Source organism: Gigantopelta aegis, chromosome 9 (assembly GCF_016097555.1).
Source record: "Gigantopelta aegis isolate Gae_Host chromosome 9, Gae_host_genome, whole genome shotgun sequence".
Lineage (NCBI taxonomy): Eukaryota > Metazoa > Mollusca > Gastropoda > Neomphalida > Peltospiridae > Gigantopelta > Gigantopelta aegis.
This window is the reverse complement of record NC_054707.1, coordinates 62,721,129-62,737,704: the sequence shown is the minus strand read 5'-3', so window position 1 is coordinate 62,737,704 and position 16,576 is coordinate 62,721,129. Positions and strand designations below refer to the sequence as shown.

At 34.8% G+C, this 16,576-nt stretch overlaps 1 protein-coding gene across 1 annotated transcript in view; it reads left to right on the top strand.

Moving 5' to 3' along the window:
- LOC121382333 (potassium voltage-gated channel unc-103-like) overlaps window positions 1-16,576 on the top strand; it is an 85,093-nt gene that overhangs the window by 43,853 nt on the left and 24,664 nt on the right. Inside the window, exon 3 of the mRNA XM_041511917.1 lies at window positions 12,678-13,115. Coding sequence (XP_041367851.1) covers window positions 12,678-13,115 — 438 coding nt within the window. The remainder of the gene's footprint in view (window positions 1-12,677; window positions 13,116-16,576) is intronic.

Below are 16,576 nucleotides of genomic sequence, written 5' to 3'. Positions count from 1 at the left end.
TATACAAGCAATAAAATAAATTCTGACAGACATCAACAATTGTAGTACCATCAGTGGCGTAGCGTGGGCGGGGCTACCAGGGCAGTTGCCCTGGGTGCAAAATTCTGGACTGGTTGAAGGTACTCTGGGAGTGCTAACAGTCCACTGGTAAGGTGGCATAATACTTGCCTTGCCCTTGCACTACACCCACGCTATGCCACTGAGTACCATATAATCCAGTCAGATTAGCTCCAAAAAGTGGTCAACCCGCAAGTAATTGCAACAGAATTGATTTCAATGTTTTTTAAATCTGAAATACCTCATCTACAACATATCAAGGCGTAGTTGAGGGGGAAAATGCATAAAATTGTATGTATATGACCCATAGGAGAAATATTGGTGTGTGTGTTTCATTAGAGGGTAGGGATACATTTTCCACCATAACCATCTTATTAATTGATATATTTTCTTAAATTATCTATCATCTTAAAGATAACAGACTGTGCTTTTTTGTAGAATATAATTTAGTAAAATTTGTTAATCTATGACGTCACAATCTCGCCATAATTATCTCCCCCTTCGGCAAATCCACAATTTCTCATATCTTTACATTAAAATGTTTGTCCTAAAACTATTATTTGGAAAAAGTATGAACTAAAAGTGATTTAAATTGTAATAATATGCATGAATAACTTATTTTAGATCTATTGATGGTATGTTGTTTGTTTTTCGGATGATTTATATGTTGTTTTGTGAACTTTTAAATTTGAACATTGTAAACATACACTTTTTAAAATCATTGTCAATTGTTTTCTGTGTGTATCTGTTATTGCATTGTCCCTCTTTGTGCATTTGTGTAATCTGTAATATAATATGCAAGGCCGTTTTAACTGTTTTTGACCTTTCTGATAGCTTCTTATCTTTTGATTTGTACTAATAACCGCTTTTTCGTACTTGACCGAAGTTGCACTTCGCAAGGATCTTTTTGCGCTGAGGACTAGTCTACTACATTACACACATCATGCTAAACACTGCATACACATATTAATTCCATAAATAGAATGACACTGGAAGCAGCCATCTACTACACTTAATATAGAGGTGACTATATACCCGACGGCCGTGCCCATATCTACACAGCGATCGTATTTAGGGGGAAATCCCAATGTAAGGCCATCACACCCCATCGAAACTTTCCCGCTTTGTTTGGGATCACTGTCAATATATATATATATATATTTATCAACACACGAAAACACATTCCATAGTTTGCACGTGCATCGCACAGTTGTTCCGTACACGTGCGTGGGGTGTCATTCTCAATTTTGACAATTTCCAGAAAGGTCGATTAATCACTGTGGAACATTATTTCTGTCAATCGTTTTCATTCTGTTGATCATACAGTTGTTATTGTTTTGTTTTTAGTCATTTTTATTGTTTGAATTTGCGATTTACTGATAAAAAAACGTCAACTTTCAAATTTCACTTCTGACCCCAATCGTCCTTCAAGATCTTTGGTGGTCATAAAACCTACTGTAATACTGAACTACCGGTTGTAATGTTTGCCCAATTAATTCACTATTATCATATAACCATACCCCACAGCTAATATACGTTACAATTTTGGCAATTGTAAATTCTTATTAGAGTTCCCCTACTTTTTTTAAGAGTGTGTGTGTGTGTGTGTGTGTGTGTGTGTGTGTGTGTGTGTGTGTGTGTGTGTGTGTGTGTGTGTGAATTTGTCAAATCGCTGTAATTTCGGTCTATTCATTGCTACTTTTAGTGTATTTAACATGTCACTGTCACTGCATTGTTAAAAGTTTATTCACGGTTATTTTCAGTGTATTTAATACATCACTGTCACTATATTTTTTTGTTTGTTCATGGCTACTTCCAGTGTATTTGATACGTCACTGTATTATTAGGTTTATTCGCGGCTACTTTCAGTCTGTTTGTTATGTCATTGTCACTTTATTTTTTAATTTATTCATGGTTACTTTTAGTCCATTTCATGTACTGTTCACCATAGTCAACTTCACTGTCTGTTGAAATCGGAGAATTGGAACCACTCGTACAGCGTCATTCTCCGCAAATGACGGAACATTCCATATCCGTGCATCGTTTTGTGTCGCATGTTAACTTGAAACATCTACAGCAAATTATCTCAAGCAGCTTTCCAGGCAATGGTGGCATAGTTGTTTTTGGTGAATACTGTGTGTTTCTCCATGTCTGTGGATCTAACTCAGCATCATGATCATCTACTCTAATCCAATGTCGATATTGCAATAACACCCGCTTGCTGTGACAGGCTACAGCATTTGATTTGGAGGCACGGTTTGAACTTGTACACAGATAATTTCTGAAATTGTTTTCTGCGTGAGCTGTGTAAATCATACTTAACTGCAATGTCTTTGCTTAAATCTTCTTTCAGAAAGTATGCAACTAAAGTCTTGTGGACTAAAATGTTTTTGAGGACTTCTCCCTTTTCAGTACAAACAAGCTTTAATGTTTTATCACAAACTGTAAACTATTACAAGAAGTGAGCAACATATATTTTGCCTAAGCACCATCTTCATTTTCTAGATATCCCACTCTTTGGTTTATATTGTTAGTCTAAAAGTATAGCTTAATTTAATAGCAGCATAGCAGTACAAGACGATAAGAAGGTTTGTGTCTTCACTAATAAGTGACCAGCTGCATGCATGCTCCAGCTGCTTTGTAAATCACCTACCAGCATCACCGCCATGCATTGTTGAACATTGGTTATCATGGGAGGAAAATCCAGCCCAAAAGCGATCACGTCTCCGTAGAACATGATGACCTATCTTGAACATGAAGCATACTCCTAGGTTGTCTTTTTCCAGATCTTGCATCTTGTGAGTAAGACAGAACTGACAGCCGCCTTCTTCAAAATAGTTCCTTTTCCTCATCTACCCTCACGTCTTCTACTTGGGCATATATTTCGATATCTACGTTTGAAATGTCAACTGTGGAATCAGCTATGGTTTCATCTTCAATACTTTGAGGACTGCACTCGTCACCCAATTCAGTATAGGGCAATGTAATTGTTTAAACGTTTGAGAGACAAGCAAATCTTGTATGCCAATATCTAGAACAAATTGTATTTTGACTGTCTTTCCTCTTGGATTGGCAGTAATAAATGCATACACTTTCTGTATAATCTGCTGCAGACCCAAACCACTCGTTATATGGACAATGCAGCCAATACAACTCATTTCTGTATGTAACCCTCCCAATCACAAGACAATAGAGCAGAGGGACTTGTTGAAGGTTCATTATTGATGCTAGTGTTTGCTTCCCACTACAATGGCTGATCAAAGGTTAATACTGATGTTGATCCCTACCACCAGGAATGATCAGATACAAAGACCATCGTTGAGTAAATACATGAAGGATCGCCAGCATTCATGTCGATCGTCGGTACAAAAGTCACAGATGATTTCCCTGAGTATAAACCATTCTGGTATATCTGCGTACGTCCCGACATTCTTGGCATGTGTAACTCGAGTGGCCAATTCATCTAAGACAAGATATGATCTACTGGTGTACGATGCTTCAGTTTATCAAATTTCATAGTTGACATGCTATTTGACGTTGGCTTACAAGTACGAAGGTATTTCAGTTTTCTCCAAGTGTTATTAATTCATTTACAGACACAAGTCTTCGTCATCCGTATCTAACACCTGTTATTATTCCAATTCTGTCGAAGGTGTTCTTTCCATCAAGTGTACATGAATTCTGGTCTGCAACACACTGTACAAAGCTGCCAGACACAAAACCAAGTATACCAGTTCCTTGGGAGGCAGAAGTGCTAGTTTCAAGGCTATTGTGTAACAGAAAGAAGTGTTTTATTTAACGACGCACTCAACACATTTTATTTACGGTTATATGGCGTCAGACATATGGTTAAGGACCACACTGATTTTGAGAGGAAACCCGCTGTCCCCACTACATGGGCTACTCTTCCGATTGGCAGCAAGGGATCTTTTATTTGCGCTTCCCACAGGCAGGATAGCACAAACCATGGCCTTTGTTGAACCAGTTATGGATCACTGGTCGGTGCAAGTGGTTTACACCTACCCATTGAGCCTTGCGGAGCACTCACTCAGGGTTTGGAGTCGGTATCTGGATTAAAAATCCCATGCCTCGACTGGGATCTGAACCCAGTACCTACCAGCCTGTAGACCGATGGCCTGCTACGACGCCACCGAGGCTGGTCAAGGCTATTGAGTATATCGATAAAACATTTGGACCCAAATTAATGGTGAAGTTGAATGACAAATCAAATCAGTAAAGGAGCTAAATGTAAAAGAGGACGAGATACCTATAGTATTGCTCGACCAACAGACAAATCTTTCAGTTGAGAATCCTTTTCACGGAATATATGCTTTTGAGAAGCACACGTAAATTTTTTGTAGATATTTACTATAATAAATAATAAATACCCGGTGCTATATCCATTGTGTAAGCAAACAAAATAAAATTTCAAGAATGTGAAGGCAAGGTTTAATATTATAATACAATTAGATTAAATGGTGAAAAGTGTAAGTTGTGGAATCAAATAAAAATGAAAATGGAACAAGCCAAGGTAAGTAGAATTATACACAGAATAAAAATATTTCCAGAAATTAAAATGAAAAAGAAACGAGTCAAAAAAATAAGTCATTGACCCAAAATTAACACTAACAAAATGTGCGTCAAAGCTACAAAACATTTTTTTGTCTGACAAAATATACACAAATATAAATAATCTATTTTTACACATTTGCAATATTATATTATTGATAGCTAGTATATATATTTAATATATATATATATATTTATGGCAAATTTTATTGAGCAATTTGTCTATTTCACATATCCATGGAGAAAAAACAATCGTAATTTTGTCTCTAGCGAATACATTGTTAGCAAATACACTCTATTTGCAATGGATCCATATGGGCTTCCATTGTTTAAAAAAATGTGAACGAGCAACTTTATAATATTTCTTTAAACAGCAGAACAAAATTGCGTTATTTGTAATATTTTTTATTAAATATTTGCTATCAGTACACAGTTGTTGATGTCCGAGTTGAATAATTGGATCGATTATTCAGAATTATCATAAATCGAACATTTTAGAATGTAAACAGAACGCAGTGACGACGCAAACAAATTTGAAAGCATGCACCATGAAACTTAATTTTTTGATGTGAAATAAACACATTTAGACGTAATTTATCACAATGAAGTTTTTAAATTCTCAACAAAAGCTTTCAGAAGATGTAACATAGTAAAATAATCTTTTATAGTACTGAAAGTGTCAACAATTTAATGTGAAGGACAAAACGTTATTATCTCCCTTGATGTGTACGAAGCCCCACGACGTCATATTTTAAATATACTTTTGGGGCAAAGTTTGGTCACAAAATTAAGCATGTTCCCCCACCGATATTTTCTGATACTTTTTATATGTTGTTTCTAAACACTTTCTGAGTAATTTCTCGTAAAAATTGTTACTGTTGCAATTAGTTGCGGATCAAACCTTAATTTGACTGGACTAATAATAGTAAGCAATTGTGAACAGTCCACCAGCAAACAAACACTGATTCAGTAGATGTTCAGTGGATGAACAGTTACATTGTTTTGTTTAACACCACCACTAGAGCACATTGATTTATTACTCATTGGCTATTGGATGTTAAACATTTGGTAATTTTGACATATAGTCTTAGAGAGGAAACCTGCTACATTTTTTCATTAGTAGGAAGGGATCTTTTATATGCACCATCCCACAGACAGGATAGCACATACCATATTTTGATATACCAGTTTTGGTACACTGGCTGGAATGGGAAATAGTCCAATGGGCCCACTGATGGGGATTGATCCCAAACCAACCGCCCATCCCGCCCCCAGTAGATGAGATGCTGCTGCTGTCTTGACCTATTTGTGCCAGTCAACATCACCATGGACTGGGATATTTTGTTGTCTGTTGTTTGATTTGGTTCGGCAGAATTTGTAGATTGCTGGACCAAATGTCTGGCTGGAATATTTTCAAACTTCAACCCGTGATATAATATGTAAGAAAACAGCATATCAACTGGCCGGTTTTGAATCTGTTGTACTGAAAATAACCGTAGACTGTTATAAATCATCCATGCAGTATAAAAAAAATTCATGATGAGTTTTAAAAAAACATACAATGAGTGATCAGATTTCCCTTTCTGTAGTAGCCTTTAAATATGCCAACTATGTAGCATTCAGAAAAATTCATGAAGAATCAATTTTTGTCCTGAAATATCTCTACATGTATAGATAAGCAGCTTTAAAAAATCAGTAAAAATATTTTTTCCCAAAAGGCTAAGCTGCTTTATGTATCATGTTTACCAGTGACATACAAGTATAAATGTCAGGTCAATAAGATTCAAATTGTCTTCCTGTTGGGATGGTATTTTCTTTTGAAATGTTATTTTCAACAAGAATGGAATATTTCTTACACCTTAAATGTTTAGTTGGCTTGTTTTTGAAGTAATAGATGTAGGTATGTGTATAGTATAACCATGCAGTACGTAACAGATACAACAACAATATTAAAAGCAGCAAAAAATCAAACCAGACTGGCTCATCAACAACAACAGCAGGTATTCAAATTTAAATTTCAAATTTTAAATTTGTATTTAAATTTATTTTGATGCATTATATATCCACTTAAGATTCAAGCATGCTGTATGGGCACATACCACAGCCATTTTAAAGCTGTTTGTCTACAACAGCGTTTACATGTTACTTGTTAGTGATCTTAGATTTTAATTTAATTAGCACATGCTTCTAAATCTGTGTGTTGAATCTTTCATTTCAAATTTGCTTAAATTCTGTGCATTGAATCTTAATTAGAGATTTCAATTTAACACTTAAAATTAGATTCTATATCTTCAATATTAGATTTCCTTGTAGCATATATCTGCTTAAATTATATCATATGCCTTTACTGGTAAATGATGAATCAGCACTCTTGAGATTTAAACTGGGTGTAAATACTAGTGCTTGTATTTGGCTGACTTTATGATCTTATTTTGAAGTTTGTTGATAGTCATTAACAGTATTATCACTTAAACATTATTCCATTCTTACCCTATTTAAGCAGTACTGTTATATATGTCAATAACATTTATTAAAACAGTTGACTTACCAGTATGATTACTTTAACATTATTCTATTTTTACCCTATTTAAACAGTACCATTATATATGTTGATCACTTTTATTAAACCAGTTGACTGGTTGTAAATCTAAGACTGTGATGGAATGTGCCCGCAGGTAGATAAGCTTGTCTTTGGATACCAGTTAATCATTTTATCACATCAGCACACATCCACACTGGCACATAAACCCAAGAGATCTCCCGTTTGTAATAGCATCTCACCTTACACAAACCAGGGGGTCTTCTGCATGTGTTTCAATTTATGTCTATATACAAACGAGGCCTAGGTGTTTTCAACTTTCTCCACTGTGGTAAATATTTTCATTTCCCAGACAGCTGGCATGACAGACTGCCAAAAGAATAAGGAAAAAACTGCAGATGGCCTCCTAATTATTCGATGATTTCAAATCAATATATTTCTTGGACTCGCCCAGCCAGATTGTGTGTTTTCTGAGAAAACATCCCATTAGTATTTTATGCACTCATCTTAAAAGTCGTAGAACTGAAAATAGAAGACAGTTATTGGTCAATTACCAGTTACCAGGATGTTCATTAGTTGATAATTATCTGTCTCTATGATCCTCAAGAGATGCATTATCCGAGCTCAAGTAATAGAGTCTATTTTAATTGCAATTGGTTAGTGTTTATTGCACAATGATGATACCAGTGGAACCAAAGTGAAGAAGATTTCTGTAACTGTATTTTAGTCTGTGACAAGACAACAATGTTTCTAACAGATAAAGAAAATACTACTTTACTGATAAAATGCATCTTTCATGGAATAATGTTTATTCAAGTTATACAACAGCTATTTGACAAAAAAAGAGAAAAAATACTGCTGTGCTCAACAGACAGAACCTACATATGCTTTATTCTTGACAAGTTGGTTGACTGATTTAAGAAACAGCAACAACCAGATCATGTAAACAAAACAAAAAACCTTTATCTCCTTTATGATCAAAGAGTATCTTTGGAAGTGTACTTTAATCATTGGTGATAAAACAGCTCTGACAAATGGTGAAGAAAATTCCACTTTGCTCTGACAAATGAAATGTTTGTGAGACTGGAAGAACAAAGTCCCTGGGTTGATGTAATGTGCAGTGTACTGGATGCTATAAAGAATTTGCAGAGATGATTATCACTGCATGTATAGCTTCTTTCCTGTGGAAGCAGTCATCTGCAGTACAAGAAAGAATTAAGTGGAGGAGGACATTTGCTTGTGATAGGTTACTTGAACACTTCTACTGCTGGTATAATTTCTCTTAAAAGTGAGATGGCAAAAACAGAAATTGTTAGTAAAAAGGAATAAGTGGAAGACATTTGCTTCAGATAGTCTGGTCGAAAACATCAACTGCTGGTATTCATGTTAAAAGTGAGATGGCAAAAACAGCATAGGTAATTATTAGTAAAGCAGGACTAATACTAATAAAAGGGAAAAGTCTGAAGTTGTCATAAAATTGTATTGTAATTTATTCAAAATTGTATTGGCCAAATGCAACTTGTTTTAGCCAGTTGGTGTGAATGTGAGCATTAATTTGGCTGATCTAGGCTACTGATGGGTTGAGCAATGGTTAAATATGGTGGTAAAGTATAACAGGACTGATTTTAAGATAGAGAAAATGAAAAATGTACAAAAGAAGATAAAATGTTTGCTTATGATGACTGTGTGTGACCTCTGCGAATAGACTGTTGTGCCTGGATGTGTATCAACTCTGGGTTCTATGCAGGAGTGTTTATAACCAGAAATGTCCTGTGATAATCAAGGTTTTATGTAAGAACTACATGTAGTGTACAACACTGACAGTTTGAAAATGTACACATTTTAGATTTCGTAACAACAGTTTCACAAACACCATAAGCTGCTTTGTCTATATGCAACCACCTAAGAGCATTGTAGAAATGGAGACAGTTGACTCTATAATGTGTCCAGTAGTTCAGTTTTGTACTAATTGTGTGAGGTGTTTTGGGTCATATTAACATGTGTGGCTGCTAAATTACAGATGACTCATCAATCTACTTTGACTAAAGCAATAATACTGTTATAGTTTTAAGAAAACAAAGGCGTGGATATTTTGAAGGAAACCATGCAGATGAAGCAACATTTCAAACATTCATGACAAGGCTGAGGTCATGTCAGGAATCTGTGGAGAAAACACATTTCTTAAAAAATGTGACAGAATTCGAGATTTAAATCAGCCCAGTGCAATGACCAACTTGGATAAAGTGTCCATGATTGATGGACAGGCAATATTTTCTGTTCAGAATACTAACAACAGTCTGAAACATCTGCAGATGAATTTCTTACACGATACAGGCGCCGATGCACACAAACACGAGAGTAGTGAAACGTTTAATATGGGTGATTTACCAGTATTCGATAACGAGTCTTCTGTGGCTTCACAGAAGCAGGTGTCCACAACTAAACATTCAAATGGTCATGAAGAGGGTAATACTGATAAGAAACAGGTATTGTATGGAACATGCCTATTGATGAAGTCATAGAAACAAGTTGTTGTAAACAAGTCTGTGTACATGCATGTGCATTATTTAAAAAATACTCTGGTTGTTATTCATGTGTTTAAAATAGTTCTTGAATGGACTGAGGGAGCATCTACAAACATGTTTTAATATATATGCTGAGGGTATTAAAAACAATTATTAGTGTGATAGAAAAATCTACAAATTTTAATCAGATACATAGAGGAATCGTCACGAGTATTTTTTAATATGGAAAATAGCAACCGAGTCTTATGTTAATCGGTATTTGTCGAGGCTCTGCCGAGACAAATACCGATTAACTAGACGAGGTTGATATTTTAAATATTAAAAAACATGAGTAGCGAATTCTATTTATCCTATAACACTTCTGAAATAACATTCTAATTAATTTTTTTAGTAAATCACAGTACAAAAGTCGCTGCCATTGATAATATGATGTCATCACGATTAGCACACATTAGTTTGACGTAAACACATTTTAAACAAATCTTTGAAAATGTTACGCTCAGGTACACGGGTCTTGTTGGCTTATAAGCAAATGACCCATCCACAGCAACACATTACCTAGAGACCTTGTAAATTTGCATACCATTAATAAAGTAAATTATCACATGGGTTTATGACATGGATATCATGGGTAAGTTATAGGATAAATACATTTACATTACCATATGTTAATTTATGAGGAAGATCTGTAAATTCTAACCTCTTAAGTCTTTACATGTATATAGGTATTTTTCTTCAGAAATTAAAATTTTATTCCTATAACAAACCTAAGTCACTACAAATATTAAGGGAGCACCTGCTGTTATTTCTGAAATATAAAGATGTTGGGGAAATCCCTATTATCTTTAGGTATCTCTAAAATCATGAAAGTCTTATGTTGCTTTATGTATGATATTTCATTCGGATATAAACTTTATTGATAGCAGAAGGTAGGAATACCTACATAATTACTACAAAATATTCAAATGCAGGGGAAATCCTTTATTTCTTTATGTGTTGGGAAAAATTCTCCAAATTGATGTCTAGGCACACTCTTAAAATTACAAACTACCTACCGGGGGTATATTGATTTAAGAGGCATATATTTTGTGTTTAGATTCTTTCGGTGTGAATCATTGATAACAGAAGTACCTGCAGAGTTCTTCCATTAGGGGCAGATGTTTTATCTGAATACAAACAGCAGTCAGGACTATCCTCAGATAGTAACTTATAGGAGAAAATCTCTAAACTCCAAACCATATGTATTAAATATGTGTATAATTTTACTTGCAGGTTCTTTCATCAGGGAAAAATCTCTAAACTCCAAACCACATGTATTAAATATGTATATTATTTTACTTGTAGGTTCTTTTATAGGGGGAAAATGTCTAAATTCCCAAACCATGTGTTAAATATGTATATTATTTTATTTTGCAGGTTCTTTTATTGGGGGAAAATCTTTAAATTCTAAACCACATGTATTAAATATGTATATAGTTTTACATGCAGGTTCATTCATTAGGGAAATATCTCTAAAATTCCAAATCACATGTTTTAAATATCAATATAATTTTACTTGCTGGTTTTTCCATTAGGTGAATATCTCTATATTTCAAACAACATGAATTAAATATAATATATATATATATATATATATATATATATAATATATATATATATATATATATATAATTTTACCTGTATGTTCTTTCATTAGGGGAACATTTCTAAGGTCGACGACAGTCACTTTTTGGACCCTTGTTTTGGGCTCATACACAATAAATAAAACATATCCAACAGTAATTTGTTTATATGATATATTTGACAAAAGGTACTTTTTATTTCTTTCATCTTTTAAAACTTAAAATTAATATTTTGTCAAGAATTACTGACCTGTAAACAGCGTTGTCTGCTTGATATAGAAATATGACAGGGGTCAAGGTTAGTAGACCAGTTTTTATTTGAATGCGGCCAAGCATTGTAATAATATAGCCAATTTTTAATTTGAATGACGTCACTTTGCATCTCCTTACAATAACCATAAACGGGCTAAATGACGTTTCTGTTTTGAAAATGCTGAAAAAATCCCAATACAAAATTACTATTGAAATATTTTTGTTTGAACATTACTAATGCACCTGAATGTGAAAAAAATCTTGTGATTAAAAAATTGTACCTTTTACGAAATATGGATTTCAAGTGAAATTACGGTAAGATATGCTATATTTATGGTGTACAAAGCCAAAACAAGGGTGCGAAAAGTGACTGTCATCGACCTTAAATATCAAACCACATGAATTAAATATGTATATAAATTTTTTTTGCAAATTCTTTTATTAAGGGAAAAACCTCTAAAATTCTAAAACCACATGTGTTAAATACAGTGTATGTATATAATTTTATTTGCAGGTTGTTTCATTGGGGGAAATTCTCTAAATTCCAAACCTATTAATTAAATACATGACTGTATGGATATAATTGTACTTACAGTTTCTTTATATATATAATTTTACTTGCAGGTTCTTTCATTAAGGGAAATGTCTAAACTCATACACATACATGAATTAAATCTGTTTATACTGTTACGTGCAGGATCTTTATATGTATATAATTTTGCATGCAGGTTCTTTAATCAAGGAAAATTTCTAAACTCCAAACCATATATATGTATTAAATCTGTATATAATTTTACTTGCAGCTAGGTTCTTTATATGTATATAATTTTGCTTGCAGGTTCTTTTATTGGGGAGAAATCTCTAAATTCCAAATCACATACAAGCATTAAATATGTATATAATTTTATTTGCAGATTCTTTATATGTGTATAATTTTATTTGCAGGTCCTTTATATGTATATAATTTCCCTTGCAGGTTGTGTCATAAGGAGAAAATCTCAAAACTCCAAACCACATACATGTATAACATCTATATGAATAATGTTTCCTTGCAGGTTCTTTCATTAGGGGCTGCATACAGGTTCTTTATATGTATATAATTTTTCCTTGCAGGTTCTTTCATTAGGGGCTGACGTGCTGCCCGAATACAAGCTCCAGTCCCCACGGATCCACCGGTGCACAATCCTGCACTACTCTGCATTCAAGGCAGTGTGGGACTGGATCATCCTACTGCTGGTGATCTACACGGCCATCGTGACGCCATACGTGGCAGCCTTCCTGCTGAGCGAGGAGAAGAAGAGTCAGGAGAAGCAGACGGTGGAGGAGCGCTACTCCAAGCCGCTGACCATCATCGATCTGATCGTCGACATCATGTTCATCATCGACATCCTCATCAACTTCCGCACCACCTACGTCAACAAGAATGATGAGGTCGTCAGCCACCCAGGCAAGATCGCCGTACACTACTTCAAGGGCTGGTTCCTCATCGACGTTGTTGCGGCCATCCCCTTCGACCTGCTGCTCTTCGGAGCGGAGACAGATGAGGTACAAGTATACTGAGGGTCAAAGATGAATGTGGTGTTGTTTGAGGATGGTGCTTGGCAAGTGTTTCCTTTGGTTTAACAACCAAAATTAGGGCACTAAGACAGATGAGGTACATTTTGTACACATATGTATACTGGGGTTCAATGGGGATTTTTTTTTTGGGGGGGGGGGGGGGGAGCATAGCAAGTGTTTCCTTTGATTTAACAACAAAAATTAGGGCACTAAGACAGATGAGGTACATTTTGTACACACATGTTTACTGGGGTTGAATGGGGTTTTTTTTGAGGGGGGGGAGCATAGCAAGTGTTTCCTTTGGTTTAACAACAAAAATTAGGGCACAACACAGATGAGGTACACATTACTGGGGTTGAATTTTTTTTTTTTTGGTGGGGGGTGGATGGGTAGGGGAGGACAAGTGTTTCATTTAATTAACAACATAAATTAGGGTACTAACACAGATAAGGTACACGTATATTGGGATTCATTTTGAATTTTGTCATGGCATGGCAAGTGTTTCCTTTGATTTAACAACAAAAATTAGGGCACTAAGACAGATGAGGTACATTTTGTACACATATGTTTACTGGGGTTGAATGGGTTTTTTTTTTTGGGGGGGGGGAGCATAGCAAGTGTTTCTTTTGGTTTAACAACAAAAATTAGGGCACCAAGACAGATGAGGTTCACATATACTGGGGTTGAATTGTAATTTTTAGGGGGCATTGCAAGTGTTTCCTTTGTTTTAACAACAGAAATTAGGCTACTAAGACAGATGAGGTACCTGTCTACTGGGGTTGCATTTTTATTTTTATAGGGGGCACGGCAAGTGTTTCCTTTGGTTTACCGTAATTAACAACAAAAATTAGAGCACAAAGACAGATGATGTACACATATACTGGGGTTGAATTTTAATTTTGCTGGGGGCATAGCAAGTGTTGCCTTTAGTTTAACAACAATAAATAGTGTACCAAATTATGTTGGAAGGGGCATCGCAGGAAACATTTTGTTCAGTTTAGCATCGTGATTTACTATGCAAGTTTCAGAGATTGCTACACAATTTTTAAACATTTAAACAGTAGTTGCTAATCAATTTTCAATTGACCAGATACATGTATGTCGCTAATCAAAATTTGAAAAAACAAATCTTCCCTGGATCACGGCACAATTGGTTTTATTAATGTTAATTGATTACTAAAAATCGAGATCAAACACTTTTGCAAATTGTTTTAAACTTTTGCTAACTTGTCATATCTGTCGTAAATTTTGATTATTTTTCACTATTTAAAATGCCTATACAACATGGAGTGTATGGGAAGGGTGTGGTGGCTAACCAGGTAGAGCATCATTGCATTTTCTTTTGCTGATGATAAAGTCCTTCAGATCTTATATAACAAATACATAAACATATATATATATATATATCATTACTGTACTAGTAGTTTTCTTTTATTAAGCTACAGCGATGGCATATAGATGTATTTTTGTTATTTATCCACATTAATTTTCTTACCATAAACACCATTCTTCAATATTCATTGAGTATTCCTCCTCTGTTCAGTTCACATGTGTAAAGTTTCATGCGAAAAATGTGTTGGTTGTTTAAGGCCATTTGGAATATGTCAAATCATTGGGCTTGCATGGGTCTATCAATAGACATGGGGGAAACTCCTTTTCCTGGGCAAACACGAATGTGTTCTAGCAACAGTTCTATAAACATGTGCATAATGCAAGATATGGTAAAAAAAATATTTTTTTAATTAACTGACAAAATGATCACTAATATGAAGTTTGTGACTGTCAAAGCTTGACAAATGACAAATGTTTACCAAACAATGTCTGTTACTGAACACTTATTTCCAGGCTTGCATACTATTTCTGGACTCAAATTTCAGTTGAACATTCATTGAGTTAATGTGGCAGTTAAACACCTTCCAGTTTATGTAAACCACACAGTTGGCTACTAAGTGCACTCTTATCTTCCAGTTTATGTAAACAACAAAACTGACTACTAAGTTTAGTGTCAGTTTCTTAATCTCTACCAAGTACCAAAGGCAAAGGTGATTTTTTTTAGTATTTTTCTGAAATTTCTGATTGTTATAGTTTAGCTACCCAAAATCTGTTCCTTTGTCTTTGATGAAATGCTCACAGTAAACCCTAATGTTTCAAAATTGAGCAAAGTTTTGCTGATTGTTTTACCTATGTCAAATAGGGGTGGGATTTTGCTCTGTTGGTTTAGTGCTCGCTTGAGGTGCTTGTGTCACAGGATCGAACCACCTTGATAGATCCTTTCAACTGATTGGGTATTTTCTCATTCCAGCCAGTGCACCACAACTGGTCAAAAGCTATAGTATGTTCTTTCCTGTCTGGAAAGTGCATATAAAAGATCCCTAGTTGCATTAGGAAAAATGTAGTGGGTTTCCTTTGATGACTATGTGTCAGAATGACCAAATGTTTGCTATCCAATAGCCGTTGATTAATTAATCAATATGCTCTAATGGTGTTGTTAAACAAAACAAACTTTAACTGTGTCAAATGTAATTCAGTTGCTTCAATAACAGGTGAGATGGACATACCTCACTGTTTAAAGGGAGCTATATGTATATCACACTGGCTCTTCATCACTTTCCTCAAACTAGCTCAAGAAAAGTCATTTTCAGCTCCCAGTAAATGGCTCCCCATAATCTAAGTTAGGGGAGCAATTAATCGCTCACCTCAGTTGTTTTCATGGCAAGGTCTAGATGGGTGAGAAACTACATCACTGGAATTTCAGTTATGCCACACTTTGAGGTTTTGTGCTCATCAGGGTTTTTTTCATGTGTGAATGTAAATAGTGCTATATTATTCCAAATTGCCTAGACTTTAGCATTGGGTCTGTTCATCCTGTATATATGTAACAAGGTTTTGATTCCCAGGGCCAGACAATGATATTCTAGTAGCAGAAGAAAATGAACACAGTTTAAACCCTCTCCTCCACCCCCCCCCCCCAAAAAAAAAAAAAAAAAACTACAAAAAAGAAAGCAAAAACTAAAACAAAAAAAACAAAAAACAAACAAAAACAACCAACTCCATGGATCATATTTTGATTAAATGAAACAAAATCCATTATGTATAGTAAAAACATTGTATATGCATTCAAACTTCAGAACATACATTTACATTAAACAAACTACATGGCAACAATAATTATATTTTGAGTATTACAGATTACAACACTTTACTTTTGTACTTTTCGCACCAAGAATTAGGGTTTTTTCTTACAATGATAAATGTAGTTCTTGTAGATTGTTTTTTTTTTTTAAAACCTCGAGCTTTTTTTTTTTATGACTCCATGCTGTTTATGGGTTAGTCACGTCTGTCTGCACAGCTGGCACATGTTCATAAATCAGACAACATTTGTCAGGTGTGTGATAACTGCTGGAGAGTTCTCGATGGAAGTGCCAACCTTACAAAATACTGCTTTCTGTAAAACA